Source organism: Sabethes cyaneus, chromosome 3 (genome assembly GCF_943734655.1).
Source record: "Sabethes cyaneus chromosome 3, idSabCyanKW18_F2, whole genome shotgun sequence".
NCBI lineage: Eukaryota > Metazoa > Arthropoda > Insecta > Diptera > Culicidae > Sabethes > Sabethes cyaneus.
In genome coordinates this window covers 25028637-25055930 of record NC_071355.1, presented here as the reverse complement: position 1 = coordinate 25055930, position 27294 = coordinate 25028637, and the positions used below count along the sequence as shown (strand labels likewise).

General features: G+C 39.5%; 1 protein-coding gene across 1 annotated transcript in view; it reads left to right on the top strand.

Moving 5' to 3' along the window:
- The window catches only part of LOC128741232 (uncharacterized), a 98845-nt gene continuing 71551 nt past the window's right edge, over positions 1-27294 (top strand). The window contains exon 1 of the mRNA XM_053836879.1: positions 1-772. Within this exon, the coding sequence (XP_053692854.1) occupies positions 770-772 (3 nt within the window). The 5' untranslated portion in view covers positions 1-769. The remainder of the gene's footprint in view (positions 773-27294) is intronic.

Genomic DNA, 27294 nt, shown 5'->3' with positions numbered 1-27294 from the left:
TTCGGGTGTCGCGCTGCAAAGGTTTGGGGAAAAATAACGTTCAAACTTGATCTGTATAATAGCATTGTGGGGTTAAATTTTGACGGCATTTAGCGAATTAACGTTGAGCTCGTCAGGTGGTTGCGCGTTTTGTTTTTTATTTTGCTGGTTGGTGATTTCAAGTTTTTCTTTTCGGACCGGTAGAGCAGCCTGGGTGAAAGGTTGCACCGCCGTGTGTTCAATCACGGGCGAACGATTGTGCCATTCGGCTGCTGCTCAAGGAAGCTGACGCGTACGGAGGGAAAATCCCGAACGGTCCTGTGCTTGGACGGAACGTGAAAAAAATACAAGCAAAAAAATATAAAGTGGAAACGTGCGTGACTGGAATACGAATAGAGGGTTAACAAGCGAAGCGGTGTTTAAAAACGATTACCTGTTGTTCTTTTTTTCGGGAAATCTGTGCCAATCGTGTATTTCGACTGATAAAGTGGAAGGAAGACTATTCCAAGCTCAGTGCAAACGATTAGAAGAAAGCAACCAAAAGTGCTGACTGGAAGGGGCGACAATTTTCCTAAAAGGTGTTTCTGCCAGAAAGTGAGAATACGAAAAAAATAAAACGTGACAACAGTTGGACAGTTGTTGGAGAAAACCTTCTCCGTGCGGATTATTGACCCAGTATCCAGGATATTCCTCCTCTAAAGCTAAGCAGCGGAACGCTGTTTAGCCACAGACCAAGCTGTTTGAAACGAGACACACGTCGACGCGCAAGGATAAAATTTGCAATTCGAAAATGGTAAGTGAAAAACTGTCTTTCCTGCAGCGTGGGGGGATGGTTCATTCCCGATCGTCGTTTCTTTGTTGGCTTCGGGCAAATGGCCGACCGTGATGAACTTCCCAGTTGCTTTTGGCTGCTGGCTGGCTGGCTGGCAGGGAAAATAAGAAAGTGCTAACGACCGACTGCTCGCCAGCAGCGCTCCGTAAAGATTTGTGAATCGAATCTCTGTGTGGTTGCGTGTTCTACCGAGGAATGGCTGCAATTTATCACCGCCTAACGAGGTGCTCTCTAGTTATTTTTTTGTGTTTTTTTGCACACACAGATAAACAACACTGGGTACGGTTGAGCATCGAACCAGAGAAAAATATTGGTTGATGAAGAAATAAAAAAAATCTTTCCTAATCGACATTTAATATATAAAAGAGAAAAAAACTTGTGTTTCTTTCGCTGGGAGTGGTTCTTAGGAAGAGTTTGCACTCGTTTTTATTGAATGTGCTGTGTTCGGTGCATTCTTATGAGAAGATTGATTTAGTGATATTTTCTTCCTGTTCAGTTCATTTTCGATGGATCAATTGTGACAGGATCTAAGAGTTTTTAAGATATCTCAAAAGTCTTTATTTTTAGTATAGCAACTAGCAGTGCCAGCAAAAAATTATAGTTATAGACCATACTGTGAAAAATTATAATTAAAAAAACAAAACGATCTTTAGTCAACTTTTTCATTTGATTATAGTCACCTAGCTTGGGTCATTCGTGACTTCTGCTTCTGAGTTGGGATTTGAGAAGTCGGGTCATCGGCGTGAGAGGCCTGAATGCTAACCACTACACCGGGATTGACCCTCACCGGTTTGGTCAATGCAAATGATCAGACAACAACTATTACATTGTGGCTGACTAACATCTCACCTCAAACAAGACAAGAGTCTGCAATTTAAAACTAGGGTTGCAGATAAGCAACATTATTAGGCAGGTTTTTGGCCTGAGGATACAAAAAATCATTGTAGGATACACAAATAATTTTCACAACAATTTTACACCAGCGCACCACGCTGGCATGCCAGCCACCGGACTTTTCTTAGTCTGGAAATCTCCGGTCACGACTTGCCTGGTGGGTTTGCAAATGATGGAGTATGCACCCGTTGGCCCAAAGTGAGCTGCCTTATTATAGGTGCAGATGCAGAGGTACAATTTTAACGACTGTCTTTAACAAAGAGACGAGTTCTCGAGGTAAATTTGAAATATTGACTTTCATTTGCTTTATTTCATATACCCAACTCAGACTGTTTTGTTTTGACTTGTCATACACTATTTCAATACTTTTGAGGTTTTGCATACCGAACACTTGAGATAGGAGGATAGTAGTGAACCTAATGTTTAGATTACAATCTAAGCTTGAAGCTTGGCCGTGTAACGGAAGGATGGAAAACTATTGTACAGGCAGCAAATAGTCATGAATACAAGAGTATATTTTTCATTTGTTCTTGCTACGACGCTTTTGCTTATCTGTATGATAAAGGAACAAAAACAAGCGGCTGATACTTTGTGTTTCCTACTTACTGTCCTTATTCATAGTCAAGAGTACCGCAAGGACCTAATCATTTGCTAAGTTGTTTTAATCCTAATTTGGTCCTCGTTGTTATTAGTTTTTACTGTTTTATTTATTCAAGAATTTGGTTTTGTAAAAATAAATACTTTAAGACAATAGTTTAGGTCATAATTTTAACAAAATATCAACTTAGTCTACTTAGCATATGGGAATGGACTTAATTGGTCCAACATGGAATAACTCGTGATTCTGACTGTATAGAACGTTGGTGTCTTCGACAAAGTTGTTCAGTAGATCAAGGGTTTTTTGTTGGATTCTAGTATTTTGGAAAGGTCTCACTACGTAGCGCTAGCGTATATATAATCCTCTTATGTAGGCTGTACCTTACACTGCTGACTATCTAGCAAGTTACAGTCTTCGGGGAGGTTATAAACATGACTGGTCCCTTCAACAAGGAATGGCAAAAAGTGAAAAATTGACTTACTACTACAAAACTATGAGAAATAACTAACATCAAGGCTGAGATTTTTCTCTCACTGCTTGCAAAAAAATCCATCGTGCTAATCTACTAACTATTAATGCTACTTCCTCAATGGCCAAAAAATCTCACCAAGTCGCTTATTCCTTGGATCTTAGTCACGTGAACGCATTTCCAGCTACTTTCTAAACATTCTAAAGGATTCATGAAAAATTATATAAGGCCATTGCAAATTATTTTCTGTTGCAATGTAGTCGATTCTGCACTTTTTCCATCCCTTCTTGAAGGTGGCAGTCATGTGAATAACCTTCCCGAAGACTTATTCGCATCTATGTGGTCAGGATCACGAGTTATTCCATGTTGGAACCAATTAAGTCAAATCCCATATGCTGTGTAGACTCCAATAATGACGTTCGACCGCCATAGTGGAATCATTCCAGACCGTCCTTATTAGAAACATTCTTAAGCGAAACCGACTTATTCCAAGAACTGCTGTATAACGGGTGGCAGTAGTTTAGTTAGTAAAACATTCGGATATCAATCGAAATGATCCCACCTGCCTTTGCCCCGATATATTTTTGGTCTATATTGAAAATGCTCAGTTCATTCAATTAATCATTCTTTACATCAGACACTTCCTCATTTTGTACTTTAGGTCATTAGTCATTGTCGCGCATAGTCACTTACACGGAAATAAAAAAAATCAACTTGCCGATAAGAGTTGACCATGAACTGAGGTCTCACTCGCTACTCTGACGCTTGATTTTGAACCTTTCAAAAATGCTTTGGGCTTAAACGTCTTGCTAAGGCTTGACCCTTCTTTATCGACACAGACTTCACGGCCGGCTGTTAGAGTACAGAACGGTTACGGCTTAGTGCAAAAATCCTTCTGACTGTATCTAGCAGCACCGTTTACCCCGGATTTGAACATACAACGACTGGCTTTGGCCTGTTAGACCAGCTACGTACCTCGAATCCAACTGGACGGTTCGAACCTTTCAGTGTTGTTTGAATTAGTTTAACCATGTTCTAGTATTATATGTCACAGCCAGGGATTGCGATTTATCGCCACTCGCACAGATCGTGATCTGTACAATTCATGGCAAACAGTGGACCTTTCGCTATAATCACAAGATTTTGTTCTTATTAATTCTCAGCAATCAATAATAGTATTAGAATTCACTTAGTTGCAAGAAAAAGGATTACTCGTGCTGTCTGTATTGAGCTTCACGCACTGCACGTAGCACAGTGATGGCCAAACCGTGGCCCGCGGGTCGCATGCGGCCCTTCGAGATGATTTGTGCGGGCCGCGGACTGATTTAAGGGATTGCGGACTTATGAATAAATTTTTTTAAGACACAAGGGTCACTCAATTCAGCCATAATACCTCGTGCATGTTGTGGATATGAATGCTTTCCGGCCTAAATCTTGTGGTGATTCCTAGAAATCGGGTTTTGTTGCTGCCCATTTTACATTTGGTTATGCGCAGGAATGGCGAGAGCTCATTGCGGCCTTCGGCACTTATGGGGTGATCTGACTTGGCCCGCACCACTGACGTAGCCGATCGTCTGTATTTATTATATTTCTCAACACAATCTGGCAATGAACAGGGTATGACATGATGTTTGTCATAATCTGTACAGAATGAGACAAAGGATTTGTCGTTTACGAGTAGTGTTGTTAATGAATCTGAATCTGATCGCTCCTATGTTCTTGACTTTTTCCATCCCTGTTTACAGCTCATTTCGTTTGACTGAATCGTACGTTACCTTGAAGTCCACAAACAGACGATGAGTCTACAAGTTTTTCTCTCGGAACTTACACACATAAATAATCCTCAACAAATTTAAAATGGAGCTCTCTTTGGTTCACAATAATTTCCTGAAAGTTTACTCAAACATTTTTCATTTTATGCGTTAAGATCGTTTCAGTGATTCAAAAGTTAAGATTTTTTATATGTCGTCCGGTTAGCTTCAAGATACGATGCTGGTCTAACAAGTCAGTCGTCGTATGTTTGAATCTCGGCTAGGTCAGAGTCAGTGAGATGCACTAGCCCTGTAATTGTTCTGTACTCTTAGAACCCGAGCAGGAGCGAAGAGCAAAATAATATGAAAATGTGTTATTGGAAATCGAATAACTCATATCAAAATTTGGTTTTGTTTTCTCTCTCGATAAAGAAGGATCAAGTTTTAAAGACCTTATTATAACCCAAGGCATGACTGATGAGCAGAAAAATCTGTATTTAAATAACACGTTACAGTGGATGACAACTTAGATATGAGTAATTCTCGTTAAAACGGGGTCATTAATGACACGAAGTCTTCAAATATTAGGACTTTTGTACATGATTGGTTGAAAATGGTTGAAAAATGAGAATTACGCTTTTAATACCTAGAAACAGCGGACTCCTCGTTCGTCAAGGGACCCGATAGTTATAAAAAATGCGAAATTTTTAGCAAACCTTGAGATCTATATCATGGAATATTTTCTAAATTTGCAGTGAAACAACTATCAAATGGCACGGTTCTGTAAAGAGGAAGAATTGGGCTTTAAAATGGAATTTTTTTTTATAGCGACCATCTGGGATTTGGTCGCCATTAGATTTTATCAAAAAATCGCTATGAGCCTTCAACTGATTTTTATTTTAAGTCCACCATTGGGTAGCTGAGAAAAAATACTTCAAGAAACATACATAAAATTAGGTTTGCGTCGGAATCAACTAAATAAAACATTTAATTATCTGTGGAAAGCTTTACATTTGTCATGCAATGTTAAGCCTTGCTACAGAAAGTTAAATGTCTAATCAGGTTTGTTTCACTGCACACTTAATTTGATACATGTTACGTGGAGTATTTTTTCTCAGCTTTGCAATAGTAGTAGTAGTAGTAGTAGTAGTAGTAGTAGTAGTAGTAGTAGTAGTAGTAGTAGTAGTAGTAGTAGTAGTAGTAGTAGTAGTAGTAGTAGTAGTAGTAGTAGTAGTAGTAGTAGTAGTAGTAGTAGTAGTAGTAGTAGTAGTAGTAGTAGTAGTAGTAGTAGTAGTAGTAGTAGTAGTAGTAGTAGTAGTAGTAGTAGTAGTAGTAGTAGTAGTAGTAGTAGTAGTAGTAGTAGTAGTAGTAGTAGTAGTAGTAGTAGTAGTAGTAGTAGTAGTAGTAGTAGTAGTAGTAGTAGTAGTAGTAGTAGTAGTAGTAGTAGTAGTAGTAGTAGTAGTAGTAGTAGTAGTAGTAGTAGTAGTAGTAGTAGTAGTAGTAGTAGTAGTAGTAGTAGTAGTAGTAGTAGTAGTAGTAGTAGTAGTAGTAGTAGTAGTAGTAGTAGTAGTAGTAGTAGTAGTAGTAGTAGTAGTAGTAGTAGTAGTAGTAGTAGTAGTAGTAGTAGTAGTAGTAGTAGTAGTAGTAGTAGTAGTAGTAGTAGTAGTAGTAGTAGTAGTAGTAGTAGTAGTAGTAGTAGTAGTAGTAGTAGTAGTAGTAGTAGTAGTAGTAGTAGTAGTAGTAGTAGTAGTAGTAGTAGTAGTAGTAGTAGTAGTAGTAGTAGTAGTAGTAGTAGTAGTAGTAGTAGTAGTAGTAGTAGTAGTAGTAGTAGTAGTAGTAGTAGTAGTAGTAGTAGTAGTAGTAGTAGTAGTAGTAGTAGTAGTAGTAGTAGTAGTAGTAGTAGTAGTAGTAGTAGTAGTAGTAGTAGTAGTAGTAGTAGTAGTAGTAGTAGTAGTAGTAGTAGTAGTAGTAGTAGTAGTAGTAGTAGTAGTAGTAGTAGTAGTAGGGGAAAGCCACCATCAGTTCAAGGACTTGCCATTGTATGTGGTTAGAATTACAGTAGCTCCAAATTTGATTATGAAATGAATTTCACACTAATGATGTTACAGAAGGGCCAAAAGGGATTGGGCGGAACCTCAAGCAGAGGCACTTGTGTGCATTCCGGGGTTATAAGAGTAGCCTTCCAGCATTAGGATCCTTCCATGTAATAATCAATTTCGCTGTACCAACTTTAACCCACGTGATGATTTGTTTGTTTTGAATTGAGGAGTGCCATATTTGCTTCAGACCTTAAGGATTCAGGTTGGCAATCCACTCCAGCATTCAGCCTTCCACATTTATGATATCAATAATAATACTGTTTATAATATGATATTAAGATGAAATGTGGTATATATGATAAAAATAGAACAATCTCACCAGCAGTCCTTCGTATGGAATAGAGTAGCGTCCTTTGAGGTTCCATAAGTGCTTCTAATAGTTAATTTAATTTTTCATTCTGGTATCCATGTGCAGTATTAAGACTCGTTTTGGCCAAAGTTTTTACTATATAGCAACGAAAAAAATAATTAAAATAACTTATTAGGCTTACTTATTAGCTAGGCCGTATGGCTCCGTCGTCTGCCCAAAACCGCGGTTTTGAGACCAGGCAGCCGGGAACCACCCAGCATCGCACCTCCTAGCTAGGCTACTCAATAGAGCATTACCAGGTGTGGCCACGGGGAGGCGCTAGGTAGGGGCTTGGGATAGCTAGAGCTATGTTGGACGCTCCTCATTTGCCTTCTCCATTTCATACTCTTTTTTCTCAGCTCTGCAATAGTGGTCTTAAAATCAAAATCGGTTGGGGGGCTACGGCGAAAACGGCGATTTTTGATTAAATCCAATATGATTTAAAGATGGCGCAAAAAAAATCCATTTGAAAACCCAGTTGTTTTTCTTTACAGAACCGTACTGTTCGTTAGTTATTTTATTGCAAATTTAGGAAACATCACATGATATAGATCTCAAGGTTTGCTAAAAATTTCACATTTTTTTTCAAATTGTCGGGTCCCTTGACTAACAAGGGATAGAGGGCCACATTTGACGAAAAGAATCCTTCTACGCATGTGGTCAAGAAGGTTTGGGTTTAAACGTCTTTTCTAAAACTTGACCTTCCCTTATCGACAAACTTTACAGCCGGCCACTATTCGAGCACAGGACATTCACGAGGCTAGTGCACCGTTGCTACTGACTCTATCTAGCAGCACCGTCTAGCCGAGATTCGAACATATGCTTATTAGACCAGCATCGTTCCTCGAAAATAACTAAGCAGTTCCGCATATAGTAAAATCTGAATTATCCAACATTTTTAGTTTTCGTTTCTGGTTGCCTTAAAGCTCTAGTACAAAAAATATGTTGGCTAGCTCAATTCTGTTACTTGCATATGAAAGCTGGGAAACTTTTGAACTGAAAATTGCTCTTGAACCACCTACTTCATGAAATTAAGTAACTTTTCAGAAGCAAAAAGCTTTGAAATATTGAAATGCATTCTCAATGCATTTTTATTCAATTTATCCTGAAAAGGTGTGATAAAACAAAAATATCTACCAGTTTGAAGCTCTGGTATCGTTCTACAGTTCGTTTATCTCTTCTAGCTTCGTTGCTATCCAATTTCAAACGTATCGAATTGAGTCTTGAATTAGTATTTGAAAACTGTACGAATTCATACATCACGCATAGCACACTAAATCATCGCGTGCGACGGACATAATCTGACACGTTTGAAGAACAACAACAGCAACAACAGTGTTTTTCGTAAATTGAGGATTCCCTTCCACTTTTATTTGCTTAACCCTGTAAAACTCAAGCCGCTTAGGTTTATCCGCAGGCAGCAACTCTTGAATCTGTAATGTGGAAAGGATGCATTTTTACCCGGTTCAGCACACTCCATACCTTCCAGTGTCACGGTGTTAAAAATACTGTTATTGAAGAATAAAATAGGCCATTTAAACGGCAAATGCCAGTTGGTTTGTATTGTCATCCTACAGCTCTGAGCCAATTTTTAAAAAAATCGTTCGGCGAATTTTTGAGTTACGCCGTTTTAAAGTTTTCAAGGACAGATTGCTCATATAAAGTAAATAAAAATCTTCAATGACACTTCCAAACATGTCCAGATATGACCAAACCTGACCCTAGATAGCATATTTGGCTTCCATTGATCTAGTCATTGAATTCTAGTGTGATTCAAGGTGTTGCACGATAAGTTTATGCTCATAGACGAACCTGGCCACTTGTCTGGGTGATCCCGGAAGTCCCTGGAACATGCCTAGATATAACCAACAGGGTGCTAGATAGTTGATCTGATTTCGATTTATCTAGTTCAAATTCTGGAAAATTTAAAGTGTCGAAAGATAAGTTTTTATTCATGTTCGATACTGGCCATTTGCCACTGCGATAATTTAATCCGGAATATTTCCGATTAGTCCCAATATAGCGTAATACTCCTAAAATGGTCGCCGATAGGCATATATTGCATAAAAAATCAAGACCGGCTGTGATTTACGTTCTTTTTTTAAATGTCATTGAAGATTTTTATTTACTTTGTAACACGGGACAAGTAATATTTCAATAATTCTAAAATGTGGTAATGCTACAAATTTATATAAGCAATCTGCCCTTTAAAACTTCAAAAGGGTGTAACTCAAAAATTCACCGGACGATTTGTTTAAAAATTGGCTCAGAGGTGTAGGATGACAATACAAATCAACTGGCATTTACCGTTTAAATCGCCTATTTTATTTTTTAAAAAGTGGTATTTTGAACACCGTCAGTGTGACATGGGGCTATGCCAGAGCTTGTCTTAGGTAGCTGATGGTCGGAAAATCAACAATCATGCTTCTGCTGGGCTGTCGTTGCTACACAATTAGCGAAACAATCCCGAAGGTGACTGTCCGCAAGTTTTTCCGGAAAATACATTTTGTTGCTGCAATCGTTTTATGACATGTCCTAAAAGGACCTGAGAAGCCTGTTTCGTTGTTGTTTTCCATACGCATCAAACCGTGTCCGTCGCACGAAGTGTTCTTGTGTGCTATGCGTGATGTTTAAATTTGTGTAGTTTTTAGATACTAATTTAACACTCAACATTATCATTTCATTAACTAGAAGGTGTAACTGAAATTTTTAGGGTAAATCATTTTCTCATCTTTCGGATAAAAGCAACAGAAATAATCAAGAGAAGTCTTCGAAGTTAAATAAATGGGTATCTAAAAATTTCATCAACAACTTTACTCGCATAGAGAGTTAATTTATAGACTTAATAAACTTTTTATTTTCTGACTTTCGAAATTTGATCAATAATTTTTTGCTTGTTGGTCAACATTATGTCGAGTTTACAGCTATGCCAGTTTTTTTAAAGTTACACGTTAAATTTCAATTTTAGCTCTTGATCCTTGTGATAAAATTCCCATTTTTTGCATATAATTTTTTTAAATTTCGTACTCTTTAATCTGCCACAAGCCGAACCGTTAAGCTCGACTACGTAGAGCAACATATGTGTTCAAAGCGTTAATATTTTGCCCACAGCGACTTGGTGAAATGATTTGTGTACGAGAGAAAAAAAGTTACGGCCGGGATAGGCTAAACTACGAATCGATTGACCGTCCGACCGACCGACCGACCGACTAAAGCTGACGCCGGATAGTAGGTATAGATATCGAAAGTGAGAGTTTTCTATAGTCCGCGGCGAATCCAAGCGTAGCGGAGTTGTCGCGCTGTTTAGCATATAAATCATTTTCATAAGCCCGCTTCACAGTCTAGTTGAATAGTGTTTTCGAAAATATTTTTATATTTGTATAATTTTATTTTGATGCTCATTTCTGGTGGTCTGGTGAGTTCCGAAGATAGTGATGCTGATTCAATTTCACCTCACGATTTCCGACTAAGAAACCGGTCACCAAGAGAAGACTATCAATCAGGTGCTGATCGAATGGCGGAAAAATAATGTCTTTCAGTGGAAGATTTTGGGCTTATTCGGAGATTTATAGCAAATGGAATTTGGTGATAATCGAGTTCGGATGTGATGACTTCGAAAATTTGGCTGTGAATAAAAATTTTATTTCTCAATGTTTTGACCGAGTAAATTTAAAGTTGCTTTCTTTTTATTGTTGGAAATGAATTCAGAACGAAAATATCAGTTTTATTATCCATAAGAAAAGCAAGCTGTCTGCGGCTCCGGTCACACTGATACCTTTTCATAGCACTGGCTTCCTATGCCCCACTGAAGTCCAAACAAGCTTCGGAAGCTTGCCAGCTTAAATCAATAACAGCGCCAATTAAAACTCATTATCCACAATAACATCTCTTTCCATCAGGACGGCAAATTGAGTCAACACAAGACTAGCAATCAATGAACGTCAACAATAAAGAGCCAACCGTCGCACGGTGCACAGAGCATAAAGACCGCAGAACGAACCGGCGGGGAGGACAGCATTATCCAAGAGCCACCACTGTCACTGCCGCCGCCCCGCGGCCGTTGCCGTTGTGTCTTCATCGTCTCCGTCACCGACAACGTCGCCTGTATTATCGTGAGGGGTCACGCCCCACAGGAATTTTATCGTCGTGAAACTTAATTGAATAATCAAATTAAAATAAATACCCTGGCAGCCGGCACTCGCTGCGGAGCCCACCCGGGCACCGAGCAGACAAGAAGACCAAGCGAGCGCTTCCTCATTCACGGAAATAGTTTTGTACACGCCCCAAACCAGAGTACCTACCCTCTTCTCTGTGACGGGAATAGAAGAGTGAGAAGAAAAAACAGAGCAGAGGAAGTGCGCTCATACTGCTGCTTACCCTACAGGACCACACCGGAATAGGTCACTCCAGATTGGTTAAGTTTATTTATCTAATTTGATGGCGGTGGCGCCAGTTGTGTGACCTTAGTGGCTATTCTACCGACACCGACGCCACCGCCGCATCGTCGTCGGGAAGCATCCGATGATTCTGCTCTGGATATCGATAATTTCGGTTGCGACCGCGTACGGGGAAGTTGTTCCGAGCGGATGGTGGACGTTCGCTGGTTCTGCGGTAGGCATTTAAATATACCGCATAAACATTATTCAGTTAGCTATCGGATCTGTTTGGTTGTTGTTAGCTCGCTGCTCTTAGTGCAAATGAATGGTGCAAATTTGTTAGAGTAAATTGTTTCACTTGTTGAGTTATCTTCTAGTGGAATTAATTTGACTGATGAGACTTGCGTCGGGTGAAAGAGATTAATTGTTTATATTGAAATTTTATTGTTTAGTTTAATGCGTATAATCTTAAAGCTTTTTTTTTATAAAAGCAGTCTGAACATGAATTCACCACTCAACCACCACACAACACAACATGAATTTCACTTTCTCACACCGTACTTTCCACTTCTCAATTCTGACATATCATTTTTCACTTTTGACTCCTTACTCCTTCCTTCGCTTCTCACTCCTAATTTTTCACTTCTCATTCCTCATTCCTCACTTTTCGTTTCTTATTTCTTATTTTTAGACAGTATCTGGTGCAAAGAATGATTAATTGGATGAACTAATTTTTTTGGTATATCCAAAAATATATCGGGGTGATATCTGCCGTCATCTAAGATCTTTCGGTTGGTACCCGACTGTTTTGCTATCTAAACTACCGACACCCGGTATGTTAAGTAGTCTACCACCTACTTTTGTTTTATTCTCCCAATTCTCTCGCTTCCCGTATACCCGTCACACACTTTCCCGTGCGACGAAGGTATTTGTATGACTGCTCTTTGTTTTTACCACCAGCCAGATTGACTGTTATCTACTCGGTCAGTGTGATAGAAGCAAAGCAGTATGTTTCCAATGATCGCACGGCAAGTTTCGGATTAAATCCTCCACCGGGTGTGTTTCTAATTTATTTCTCATTTCTCGCTTCTCCTTTTTCCTATCTTTCCACTTTTGACTCCCTACTTTTCGCTTCTCACTCTTCACGCCTCACTTTACCCTTTTCAATTTTTAGCGGGGATTTCTCAAAATTATCGCACAGGCACGAGCCGAAGGGTTTCACTTAAAGTTATAGTTTATGAGCTTACTAATGAAAACATTCGATGTCTCTTGTTTTCCCAGAAAATTCTAAGAGAAAGTTTTTCAGTTTTCCCGGACGTCGCTTATTTTAAAAATTCGTATCTTTTCTACTTAACATCGTGGAACATTTTTTTTATTAAGATGTTAGAAAATTGTCTCAGCAATTTAGAGAAAAATACCCGACGGAAAGCCTCCCTGCTGGCCTCGAGGTATGATGCTGGCCCAATAAGCCAGTAGTCGTATTACAATTGTACTGTACTCTAACAGCTGGCTGCGAAGTCTGTTGTATAAAAACAGAAGGTCAAGTATCGATAACGGAATGTAGCACCTAGGCTCTGCTTTTTTTAACCGACGGAAAAAGTCTTACACATAATTTTCCACGACAGCGTAAAATTCTGAAAAATGTCGCAGAAACCATGTTTCAATTCTTAGAAATTTTTTAAAATATGTTTGTCTTGTCAACCAATTTATTATCTTTTAATAATAAACATTTTACGATAGCGTTTTCTTCTATTCTAAAATTATGTCCGGAAAACTGGAAACTTGTGAGGATGTTAGTAAACTTTCTGAGCTTTAAAAAATATCTGAGAAAATCGGAAAATTTCTATGGGAGTTTTTCAGAAAAATAGAAAAAAAACATCACGTGGCATTTTTCACTTCTCATTTATCATTTATTCTTCACATCTCCTTGAAACTTCCAACTACTCAATTCTTACAGCTCACTTGTCCCTTGTCCCTTGTGCCCTGTCCCCTGTCCCTTGTCCCTTGTCATTTGTCACTTGTCGTTTGACACTTGTCATTTGACACTTGTCATTTGTCACTTATCCGCCTTGTCCCTTGACTCTTGTCCCTTATCTCTTGTTCCGTGTACTTGTTCCGTGTTCCGTCCCTTATCATTGGTCTTTTATGTCCTTTTTTTCTTATCTCTTGTTATTTGTAGTTTGTCACTTGTCATTGATTATTTATCACTTGCCACTTGTAAGTTGTCACTTGTCGTTAATCCCGTATCCCTTGTCACTGGTCACTTGTCCCTTCTCCCTTGTCATTTGTCACTTGTCACTTGTCACTTGTCACTTGTCACTTTTCACTTCTCTCCTCTAACTTCTCATTTCTCACTTCTCACTTCTCACTTCTCTTTGTCACTTCTAACTACTCCATTTTCTCTACTCACTTGTCCCTTATCACTGGTCACCTGTCCCTTGTCCATTGTCATTTGTACCTTGACATTTTTTACCTGTCGCTTGTCCCTTGTCCTTTGTCCCTTGTCCCTTGTCCCTTCCTCCCTGGTCCCTTGTCCCTTGTCCCTTGTCCCTTGTCCCTTGTCCCTTGTCCTTTGTCCCTTGTCCCTTGTCCCTTGTCCCATGTCCCTTGTCCCTTGTCCCTTGTCCCTTTTCCCGTGTCCCTTGACCCTTGTTCCTTGTCCCTTGTCCCTTGTTCCTTGTCCGTTGTTCCTTGTCCCCTCTTCCCTGTCCTTTGTACCTTGTCCCTTGTCATTTGTCCCTTATCCTTTGTTCCGTGTCCCTTGTACCTTGTCCCTTGTCATTTGAAACATGTCCCTTGTCATTTGACATTTGTCACTTGTCACTTATCACTTATCACTTGTCACTTGTCACTTGTCACTTGTCACTTGTCCGCCTTGACCCTTGTCCCTTGTCTCTTGTCCCTTATCTCTTGTCCCTTGTCCCTTGTCCCTTGTCATTGGTCCCTTTACCCTTGTTCCTTTTTTCTTATCTCTTGTCATTTGTAGTTTGTCACTTGTCGTTGATCATTTATCACTTGCCACTTGTCACTGGTCACTTGTCGTTGGTCCCGTGTCCTTTGTCACTGGTCACTGGTCACTTCTCCCTTGTAATTTGTCACTTGTCACTTGTCACTTGTCACTTGTCACTTCTCTCCCCTAACTTCTCATTTCTCACTTCTTTTTTGTCAGTTATAATTACTCCATTTTTGCTACTCACTTATCATTTATCACTTGGCACTTGTCTATTGTCCCTTGTCATTTGTCACTGGTCACTTGGCATTTGTCACTTGACATTTGTCGCTTGTCACTTGTCATTCGTCACTGGTCTTATATCTTGTCTCTTTTCTTAACTCATGCTAACTTCTCATTTCTCACTTCTCATTTCTCCTTGTCACTTTTAACTACTCATTTTTTACTACTCACTTATCACTGCAACTTGTCACTTATCCTTTGACCTTAGCCCCTTTTTCCTTGTCCTTTGCCCGTTGTCACTTGTAAGTTGTCATTTTTCACTTGTCATTAGTCAATTGTCGCTTGTCATTTGTCACTTGTCACTTGGTGCTTGTTATTTGTTACTTGTCATTCCTCATTTCTCACTTCTGCCGCTTTTATTGGTACATCTTTGCAGTAATGAGACAGATAGATCTTTCTCTCACAGTAATTCAGTGTTTTCAGTATTTTATTCAAATTCATGCTTTTTCCCCGATTGATATAGGGTTGCACTCATTACCTTACTAGCAGAGTTGTTATGAACTAGTTGTGGTACCCGATTAATAACTAATTTCAGTCATAAATAGGTTGCAGCAACCAGAAATGACCAAAGTATGCTACATGGGTAAAATAATTATAATAATTATAATTATACAATTCTTTGCAAATTCTACAGACAATTTTTTTGCACCGTATGCTAAAAAGAATGCAGGTCGTAATGACCATAGGAGCATGCATTCTGTAGTGTTCTAGTAACAGCAAGAAAACAGAGTGGAAAAAAAGTATAGCGGTCTGTGCCTAGGAGCACGAACGAGAGGCTCACGTAGGACTGCGAATACAGGAACAATTCGTCAAAGTTTGACAATTTGCAAATTTCAGTTACGCAAATTTTTAATTTTTAATAAAGGCTCTGAGACATTTCCATTCATTTGATACAAAAAGACAAGTTTAAATTTCCCACCTGTGCTCTGTATATTAGTTTTATTCGTTTCTTAAAGTTTGTAGTTCGACTAAGAGCTTCATTAGGCCACAATCACATTTATTTCTGGTGATTGGCGACGATATCACATTTTGAAAATTTTTGAGTAACTTGTAGCACTAACTGCCTTTAGGATCTTTCTCAAAACATAAAAAATTTGTCACTGAACGTACAACTTACATTTGAATGGGGTAACCCAGATTATTATTTACCACGCATTCGTCAACTTCCTAGAAAATAATTTATATGTAGCACCATTTATTGAGACAGGTTGATTTGAAATATAATTGCCCTTCAACTAAAATACGAACAACGAGTCAGTTCTTTTTTACACTCTGTTTATTGGTTATTTCATACCTTACAGCAATATAATCGGAAGCATGTAAACGTTTGCCTGCAACAAATTAAGCACCTCAAACCTATTTTCGGATCGGACAGTCTCTAATTCTTCTCCACTTTGGAAATTTCTGCATCACGTCAAACGTGTGAATATTCCGTCAACTTCTTTTTCATATAAGACATCAGATTTAAATAGATTCTTGCAATATGTTGATACAATCCGGCGAAAGATAAGGTTGGTCGCTCACTTTTTATAACTGTTCATTTTCAAGACATCATTTAATGCGGTCCAGAGAATTCTTGTTGGGATGAAGAGACTTTGTCACTTTTTTTGCCACACTTCCCTAACGCAGACATCAAATTGGACTAGGTTTATAGCGATTGCAAGAAATCTTGTTAGAACGAGAGGACTTTGTCACTTTTTCTGGCGTAGTTCCCAAGCACAGATATCGAATTAGTATAAGTCTAAACGTCGTAAAGAATCTTCGATCTGCGTGGACGAGGGGACTCTGTCCCTTTTGTTTTCTAAAAATAAAGTGATCAAAATCACAGTAAACAAATGGTGTGTTGTCTGTCTGTCTAACTGTCTTCCCTGCCTATGACGCAAGGTGATCACGAAGAAAATGTATGGGAATATTTGACTTTGAAACTTTTCCTTAAGTTTCACTCATTCATGATTGAAAAAGAACATTATAAAAGAAACCACATCATTGCAACGTCTGTTATGGATCGATCGGTATTCGAGTATTGAGTAATTAGTACTGGAGGTTCGAATTTCAACATTTCAAATTCTACTGAAATGTTTGTGAACGGAGATTGTTCTCCCATGAGAGTATTGCCTACGGTCGTAACATCTTTGTAGATAATAATGTTCTGCCAGCAATTTCCAAACTCGATATGTTTACCCCATCATTACGAAACGATCCGATCAGAATATTGCCTTTAACATGATGACTTTCGATACATCATCACATCAATCCGCGTTCACTACCATTACGTGAACGTCATTAGCCCGTGTTTTCGGATCCACTGCAAGCCACTCGCTGAGTGACCCTTCCGTAACAGCAATAGCAATTGCTCGATTAGCTTCGCCGTCGCTCCAAAGCCTAGCTGCTGCTGCTGGTGCAACGGGCTAGGGGCAACAATTTCACGCTAATTTTAACCAGAACATATACCTACAGATTTTCAAATCGGTTTGCCGTGGTGGTCAAGCCGTATATTTTTCGCCTGATTCACCGCTTTTAGACGGATAAACTTTGCCTTCAAACATCATCAAATGTGGATAGCCAAAACCATCGGCCACGGTAAGCGTGAGTCCTACCGGGGACCCAGCCAGCCTGGGAGTTACGTAACCATATCACGTGGAAAATCGCTGCTGCTTTTTTACATACCTACTACTAAGGTAGGTATCCGAACTGGCAGTTGGAGGGTCCGAGCAAAAAATATGGAAACACCAAAAGCAGAGTGCTCGGGAAAAGATGCGGTGAGAAGCGGTGCTACGCTTCTTCTGCACTGCTGTGCTACTAAACACGCAGGTAATGATGATTACGACGATGATGGTGATGATGATGATGATAAATAATCTGTCTTAAGAGAGTGTACAGTTAAAACAACCCCTAAATGAAAGGTTTCTCAAGTAAGAAGGAGGGAAATATCTTAGATGATGGTTGAGATTGGAAACAAGTGGCTAGACCCCAGAGGGAGAACGTAGCAGACGGTAGGTCAGGCCGGCAGCTAAAGATGATCGATTGAGGAAGACAAGTAAGGCAGTGAATGTACGGCTTAGTAATAGATCCTCCGGAGTGGGCTTACTCTGTTGCGATTCGATGGAAAAAGGGTCGTTTCAGATTGTGGGTGAACTTCGAGTGTAGTTATTTCGTTCGCAGAGAGGTTTGTTCAGGATGGTTTTAGACTCGGCACATCAAAGATTTTTGCTGTTTGTTGATGCATGATAATATGTTGCACGCGTGGGAAATCATGTGAGATAAGTTCTGTCGAGATAACATTCAGACACAACCTCAGTGGTTATACTGCCGGGATGTGCAAATCGAATGCTTTTATTGGAAATGGAATAACCGAGAATAGATTATTCAACTGATCCCGAAGCTCTGACAGTTCGCAAGAGTAAACACAGGTGCAACGTTGAATTACATTTTCCAACGTTAATCCATCATCAACAAAAGAAACACAAGCCTTCCATCTTTCCTCACTAATTGATAACCATGATGTAAGGAAAGTCTGTCTCTCACCACACTCATAACCATTCGGTTTCATTCGTTATAGGTAGAACGAACGGAAGAACAGAACAAACAAGTAAACCTCATGCACTAACTACATTAAATGCACTTGTAGGAAAATAGTAATTAACGCCGTGTACCGAACCTCCGACCGGGGGAGAATTCCTAATTACTTTGCTCGGTGCTCCATTTTTTTCTCTCCTCCGTTTCGCCATGGGAAGCGATTTTGATAAGACCATTCACTCACCACACCGCTCGCTTTGAACGGGTCCGTCCCGTCCCGGCCCGGCTTCGGGGCACGTAAAAGACATGATAATTGAAAAACGAATTCCGAATCAATTATGTTGTTAATGGGAATGCTTCTGCTCAGTTGTTCGTTCAGCGCGCGTTCTCGAAAGGGAGGATACTGAATGGATCACCAATTTTTTTTTTGCTCCTCAACTCACCTTCTGCTCATCCTCTCTGGTCAAACAGAACAAAAAACGCTGGGGCGCCTCACTCCACAATACCATATATTGATTCAGTTATGGCTAAACGGAACGGACGATAGAATACCTTGAAACTGTGAGCCCCTCGCCCGCCTCGGCCGGGTCGGCTAATGCCTTATGAAGGCCAAAAAAATGAAAAGCCGACGAAAGTGCTGCTGCTTTTCCCAGCCGAGTACAACTTTCACTCCCCACACCACCGAATGCACGAAAAAGAGGAGTTATCTTAAATATTTCGATTCGATTCAACTTGCCTTGTTTCGTTCGTTTGGAGATTCTGAATTTTTTTTCGATTATGCTCCAACCTCCTGCCTCATGTTCAGCAGACACCGCTGGCTATGGGTTGGAACTTTGCCATCTCATGCTTAGTTGGATTTTAACTTCTGATAGCGAGTTGACTTGATTTTAAGCTGTTTATTTTTCTCGGCTAGACAGAGGCGTACTGTATCCTCCCCTACTGGCCAGTGGAAAAACCTCACAGTTACGGTTGATTTGGCAGTAAACGGAATATAATTTTTCGATCGCTATGGAGCGTGCTTTCTAGCGGGTTTCTAGAAAGAGTCATTCCTTCGTTGAATGTTGATTGAGGTAATCTATGGTCAAAAGCTAACCGTGCCTTGTTAATGAACTCAATCTTGTACATGAGGTTGATATCTACTGTTTAGATACCTTTTGAGATCGAAAAACGTACAAAGCGTTATTCAAACTAAGCTTGAAGGGCTTTTCCATGAAGTAGAATGTAATTTTTCAATTTTGCTTTTTGAAAATTTTATGAAAAATATTTTTCAGGTTATATTTTTCTCAATTGCTCAGAAAATTGGAGACCAGGAGTTTTTAAATTTAATTCTGTTACCTTTCTGCACCCGGTTTGGAGATACCCTGTTTGGTATAAAATTCAACCTACATAATGGTCGTTTGACATAATAGCTTTTTGGCTAATTAACCAATTTAACCAGATTTTGGTGTTTAGTGCTTACTTACAAGTGCCAGTTCTTGTTATTTGCAAGAAACTCGATGTGAGAACTAAGAAAAATTACTCGTAGTCAGTTAAAGTAGTAGAAAAGGAAATTAATGCGAAGGGGAGACAGCTCATCTGGGCTGATTCTCTTCTGTCAAGAAACGTGTATGCCAAGTTTGAGGAAGGCGCTACCCTATATGGCATAAAGTCATTTGGCATAATGCTGATTGGCATAAATCAATTTGGCGTAACAGTCTTTTGGCATAATGATCATTTAGCATAATGGTCATTTGGCATAATGACGTTTTAGCATAATTGCTAATTTAGCCAGATTATGTTGCTAGGTGCTTAATTCAAGAAGCAGCAATTGACAGTTATTCTTAAGAAACGAATCAATGCGAAGACAAATGGAAAAATAGCCCCTCTGCGGATCTCCGACAGACTCTTAAGGCCTGCGACCGTCTCGCCCTGCGTCCGTCTCGCCCTGAATTATCTAGAAAATCTACTATTTGGTCACGAGAAGATGTTCGAGGAATTATGTCAAGTGGCCATTATGCTAAATTGGCCCTTATGATTACGCCAAATGGTTTATGCCAGTTGGCGTTATACCAAAAGGGCGGCTCCCTCGAATAGCACCTTCCGGCGCCCTCGAATAGCAGTTGAACCGCAAATTTAATAGCTTGTCAGTTTGCTTCAAACTATCTAACATTAGAAACGAGTCCGATGTCTCAACGGCTATTCAGACGCTTGATTTTGAACCGTCAGCATTAAAACAACTAACCAACGTCAGCAATCCAGTTACAAATTATCTGTTAGAAAACCATGTTCAAGCATAATCCGACTCAGCTCATTTTGTTTAACTGAATCGTATGCTGCCTTGAAATCTATAAAGAAATGGTGAGAAGACAATTTGAATTCCCGGAATATATCGAGGGTCTGTCCTAAGCTGAACATTTAGTCGCTCATGGAGGGTTCCTCTCGAAAACCTCACTGGTATTCGTCACAAAGGAATGCATGAATGCAAAACACTGCTATTAAGCTACAACCATATTAAATATTACATTTTTTCTGTTGCTGATGAAGTCGAAATGGTATGTTCAGATGAAAGAAATTTCAATTCTATCTTCATTTATTACTTGGTGGCCTTTAAAGAGGCCGAATATTTACGTGGAACTCGAATGTCTTAATAATTATGTGCCTTTTGACATAGCATTTTGGCTCAGTCACTCAGGAACAAGAAACACATAGTCCTACGTCATTCTTTCGTACAACTCTTAGGGCTGTATATCTTATACTTTTAACGTTTTCCTCTTTGTCCCCAAATCGGGATATCTCCCACGGTAAAAGTTTGTCGCCCAGCGTCTGTCCGACGCTAGCAAAATGTTTGTTTGTGTCGGTAGGCGTCCGACCGACTTTTTCCATGCATGCACTCATTAGTTGTTTTTTTTTCATAGAATTGAATTATATAATAGAGCGGTTGCTTTTCGTTAATGTGGTAACTGCCAATCCATTGACTGTTTTGCAGTCATTCGCTGCTCCAAATGGCAAAGGAAACTTGAGCGAAACGAAAATGTATAAACAAAATCAGAACGCATTCGTTCTGCTGTATGATCGGAGGTATGACTGAGCGAACTGCTGTTTGTGTAATGCATAGCGTTCGGTTCGAATTCCGCCACTAAACGGACGGTGTGAATCTGAATCTGATCGGTTAAAACCCTTACTATCGATCCTGGGCTAATATTCTCCAAATCCCTCGAACATCAGCTGACCGATCCATTATGTGCGGGCTCTGCCCCGAAGGCTACGGCCTCTTCCTGGTTCTCTGCTAAAAATAGTTTTGGCTTCACTTTCGTTGCCCATCCGGCTCCACCTCGGTACCAATATAATTTGGACTTCCACGTTCCTTGCCAGCAACCATGTACTTCGTTTTGGCGGTGTTAACGGCAAGTCCTAATCTCGCTATTTCTCATTTAAAAGGTCTTAATTTCGATGATAATCAAGAAGCATGTGAGATTTCGTGATAATAATCCCGTTTCTTTCCACGTTTGCTCTTTGTATTGCACCTTCCAAGGCAATGTCGAATAGCATGTCAGACAGTGCATCCCCTTGTTTCAGTCAATCCAACGTCGCGAAAGCGGCCCTGTTCTCACTCGCTATTCTGACGTGTGGTTTTGACTCATCCAACGTCACACGAATCAGCGTAATTAGTTTCGTCGAAAAGTTATGTTCTAGCATCGTCTGCCACAGCTCATTTCGTTTGACTGCATCGTACGCCACCTTAAAGTCCACAAATAGATGATAAGTCTGCAAGTTGTACTCCTGGAACTTGTCTAGTAACTGAGGCAGTGCAAACATCTGATCCGTCGTGACGCGGCTTGGTACTCGCCGACACAGGATTCCGCTAACGATCTCAGTCTACAGAACAGGATACGGGAAAGCACCTTATAGGCAGAAATGAGCAATCCCTTGATAGCTTTTACACTCGAGTCAATATTCCTTTTTGAAATTAAGGCAAATGAGGCCATCCAACCATTCCTCCGGTATTTGTTCTTTCTCCCAGATCACTGAAAATTATCCACTTAAAATGATTCCTTCGTACAGCCGCTCACTCTCCGCTTTTAGAAGTTCAGTTGGGGTACCATCTTTCCATCTGCCATACCGGTTTGCAGCTCAATGATTGCATAGGAGATAAACAATCATTAAATCATTGGGCCACTAAAGGGGGGGGGGGGGGGTTGAAAAAAAACAAAGTGAATTTTTTAATCGAGCAAAAAAAATTTGGATTTTAGGCATTTATTTTAAGTTCAAACGTGAAAACCAAATCTATTCTTGCTTTTAATATATACGTTATTAATTTCCATGCAAAAATATACGAAAAAAAGACAAAAACGAAAGATAATTTTTTTTCGGTCGATTTTCGGAAATTCCGCTGTTTGAATTTTCATTTCTATTTCATGCTAGAAGCGTTAACTCAACTCGTATACTCATTTTTCAAGTTTTTCAGGCTGTAGAGCCCACAGGCAACTGATTTAATAAAAAAAATTAACTCATATCCTATAAATTATTTTTTTGCCCCCGATTTTTCAAACCAATTTCCAAGGGGGATGGGGGGGGGGTGACAAAAACTTAGAAAATGATTTGCAATGGCCTTATATCCTCCCATTATAAATCATCAATCGGTGTGCGTTTTCAATCATTTCCGGCGGAGGAATATTATTTTGAAAACCGCAGTTGAATCAAATTCAACGGGTTTTATTACACGTTTATCGTGGCTTTTATGGCCAAAATTGGTCACGAAAACCACAATAAGAGTACAATAAAACTCACATTGTTACTTAGTTCCTCTGATCTGTCTTCTCAGTCAGTTATACTTATATTACATTATTAATAGGATACTGATATTAGCTCGCTCTACTGGCATGCATCTGTGTCAGTGAGTGCTAAGAGAAGCGCTGCCTATAGTAACATTTGATGTTTATTTGGAAAAATAACAAAGGTACCAGTTTGAACTTTTTATTTTTAATCACCGTAACGTTGTTACCTATTAACATGTATGACTGATTTTTCTTGGTTCTTTTTTTTTCTGCATAACGTTTCAGGCTAGTATGCTTCGGTTATCGTCGGATGCATTTTTCCTTAATTCCTTTCTACCCAACATCACTAACGCTGAGGTTCACTCCCAAACTCCCTCGATAAATGATCATTCATTTATCTACTTACACTAAAGTCGCTTTTTACGCGGTTTGGTTTTTACGCGATTATTTTTACGCGAATTTCGGAATTTACGCAGTCTTTTTAAGCGAATTTCGGAATTTGATTTACGCGGGACGTATCCTTCGCGTAAAAAGCGACTTGAGTGCATTTACTTCATCATTTAACATCGAAGTAAACATTTAAACGAACATAGAATTCACAAATGAAGATAGAAAATTCGTGTGTTAAATTAGATCTTATTCTAGCTTTAAAAGTGTTCGTCGTAATAGAACTCAAGTCATAGAACGTACAGTGGTCCTCATAGCGAGGAGGATTAGGAGGGACCAACCAGGACATAAATCTCGATCAATTGTAGCTGGCCAAATATTTGTATACGGGCTCCACACCACAGAGCCTGATGTGTCCAGAATTGAGCATAAATACAAGCGAGATGTAAAGAGGAATCAAATAAAATGGGTCAAGGAAATCAATCACTATACGCATGATAAGACCCGAGTTGCGATTCACTCTAGAAATGATGTACGAGTAAAGTTTATAAAAGGTCAATTTAGCAACTCCTAGGTCTGTACCAACAGTGACGCATTCCAGATTAGCGCCATCGATTTGATAAATATACGCGATCGGAGTTTTGCTGTGAGTAAAGGTGATAATTGAACATTTAGAAACGCTGATGATAAGCTGGTTAAAGCGGCACCATTTTGTAAACTTGTCGATAAGATCTTGCAGTTGTGATAGTTTTCAACGATGAAGCGATGAATATTTTAAGATCGTCAACGTATAACAACTTGCAGCCAAGAGGCATCACAAAATACAGGGATACCTCGATATAAGACAACCTCGTTATAAAACAACCTCGATATAAGACAATTCGATATAAGACAATTTGTACCTCGATGTAAGACAAATCCCTTTGACATAGTTGGTAACGACACTTTCCATTCCAAAAGCGGCGCCATAAATTTGTTCATTATTTCGAAATAATCCCAAAAATTGTAAACAACTAATAGCTCAAACAATATTAAATAGTTCAAAAAACATAAACTCACAACACAGAGCAAAATTGGTGACTGCTAATGCTAAATTTTTGTGAAAAAATCATGTTTCGATATAAGACAATTTCGATATAAAACAACTTTTTGAAATTATAAATTGTCTTATATCGAGGTATCCCTGTAGACGTCATTACCAAATATTAGGAATAGTAACGATTCTAAGTTACTTCCCAGTGGAACTTCGGACTGATTGTCGAAACTGTCCGATTCAACAGAGCCTAACTTTACTGAAAGCTGACGATCTGTAAGGCACGTTTGATGCCATCAGACGAAGCCATCAGATGCGCCTCCACCATCCATCACCTCAAGGGTTAGCCACCATCACCTCAAGGGTTTCCCATTGTATGCAAGTAGAATTACTGCAGAATCGAATTTATCTATCTAGCGACTTTCATGTCAATGCTGTTCGTGAAGGACCAAAAGGGGCTGGGTGGATCTATAAGCAATGTCGCTTATATGATTCCACGGGAATATAAGACACTCCTTCCAGCATAGACTTCCGGTTTCTAGATACATAACTTCGCCGTGCAAACTTATCTTGCGTGATGATTTGTGTACTAGAAGGGCGCGTCAAAATCCTCTCCGATCTTATATGACTTGGGCTGGTTACCACATCTCTCATCCAGTTTTAGATTCATTCAATACCCTAATTCTCCTTCCCCGTTACGATAATGATGGTATATGGCAATGCAATAAGATATGTGTTATACCAATATACATTATATGAAGATATATGGATAACAATAGAACAATCTCACCAGCAGTCCTTCGAATGGAATAGAGCTGCATCATATGAGTTTACATGAGTGCTTCCATTATTAATTAAATTTTTCTTCTAGTATCCATGAGCATTATTTAAACTTTCTTCGGCCCGAGTTTTTACTGTGGTGCTTGCTCCATGAGCTAAAACGAAACAAGTAATTAAAATAACTTATGTTAAGCTTACCTACTAATAAGGTCGTGTGACTCAGTGTGTCATCCAAACCCGCAGTTTTGAGATCAGGCAGCCGGAAACCACCCATCATCGCACCTTCTAGCTTGGCTACTCAAAAGAGCATTACCGGGTAAGGCCACGTGGAGGCCCTAGGTATGGGCTTGGGAATGGCTGGAGCTATGTTGGATGCTTTCTCATTTGCCTTCCCCATTTCATACCCATAGCACGGTAGTTTAATATATCACCCTTAACTCTTCTTCTATTGATAGAAAAGATGCAGGATTTTTTCTAAGACTCCGAAAACCTGCGTTATTCAAGCGCCATGTTGCATAGCTTTTGCAATGGTTTACATAATGCTTCAGCATATTCTTTAAATACAACAGACGAGATTCCATCAGGACCCACACTATAACTGGTTTTTAGCTTCAGATGTCCCCCTTTAATGTCAACTGGAGAGAACTTTCGGAAGCCCAAAGTCTAAAATATCTCCAATAACAACACGTACCGCTTCGTCAATTTGAGAAATTGACGCAGCTGTCGTACTAAATATACTAGATAAGTGTCTAGCAAACATGTTGCAAATGGTTTGAATATTATCGGACACTAGGTCAACGAAACTCATACTAGAAGGAAGGTCATTCTGTTTGCGTTTATCATTAACAAACGACCATCGGCTGCCGTGTTTGCACTGTCAGTTTGCTTGCTAGGTCTTCGATTAAACACGGCTCCCCGTACCTTGAAACGGAGGAAGTTCCTTCGTTGTTTGGAGAGCTAATTCTGCTGCGTTCAGTAAATTTTTGAGTCATTTTTCAATTCTTTTTTACTTTTTATATTTTTTCAAATCTCGTTTTACGTTCACTGGAGAAACGTAAAAAAATCGGTTGTAAAACAAAGAACCTTAATTCAAATTTTGGACTTTGGACGACCGTTAATTAAAATTTCAGACGTAAAATGCAATCGTAAAAAGAAATTACGTAAAATGAATGGATCTAAAAAGTGATTTTATTGTATCTATTTCATTTTTGCCTATATTTTTTGGTGTCTTTAAACAGCATTTTGCCATTTTTGTGCCTCTTTGTATTATTCGTGTATCAACATTGAATTGCAAACCATATTACATATCCAAACATTTTGGCACAGAAAAACAGACGAGACACTCGCATCGTCCATCCAAAAATAACTCATTTGTCAAAAAAGCATGTTTCGCCATACGGCCACACTGTGGCGTTCGAGTATTGCTTCGAGGTTTCAGTTTGAAACTGTACAAATGTAAAAAGCCTACATTATAAAACCCTACAAATATAAGCTACTACGCAACATGCATAACAGAAGGTGCAAGTGTGTATATGACGATGGTTTTTAAAAGATTTCCTTCCATGTGTCATATCAGCTCGTCAGTGGTTTTGGTATAGTGGCTAGCCACGACGAGTCAGCCTAATTAATTAATAATAAATATACATATAGTTTCCATGCCTCTAAAGGTAACGCCAGCATGCAATCTATTACATGCAAGCGACTAATCCAAGGTTGCTGTTGACCTTTTACCTTTTATCTTTAAAACTTGAACATTAAACAACGCACTTTAATCAGCTTATTACGCGAAGCTCAGCTTAAGATTAGAAGCACTTCAACATTAGATGTGCCATAACATTAATTACGTGCGCCCAGAACTTAAAACTGTTTAACTCAAAGCATCACATTTCGACAACAAACCGACCCCCTGCTTTACGTAGTTACATCATAGAGCGCGTTATGATTAACAGCTCCTTATGGTGTACCGCACTGGTAGTGCTCCGCTCCGCTGGATGGAGTGGACCGTGCGTCGCTTTTTTGCATCTTCTCGATGGTTGGTTGGTTTCACAGTCTGCTAAACTGCCGGCCAGCCAAGAAGCACACTTCACTTTAAAATTGCCCTCCAGCCTCCTCCGTGGCAAAATAGGCGCCAGCAAAACCCGAGCAGCAATTTGTAATCAATGAATGTTACGAATCAGCACCTTTTGCAAAACTTTGAACGCATACGGTAAGACTCGCAGGTGAAAAATTCGTACGGCACGGCGCG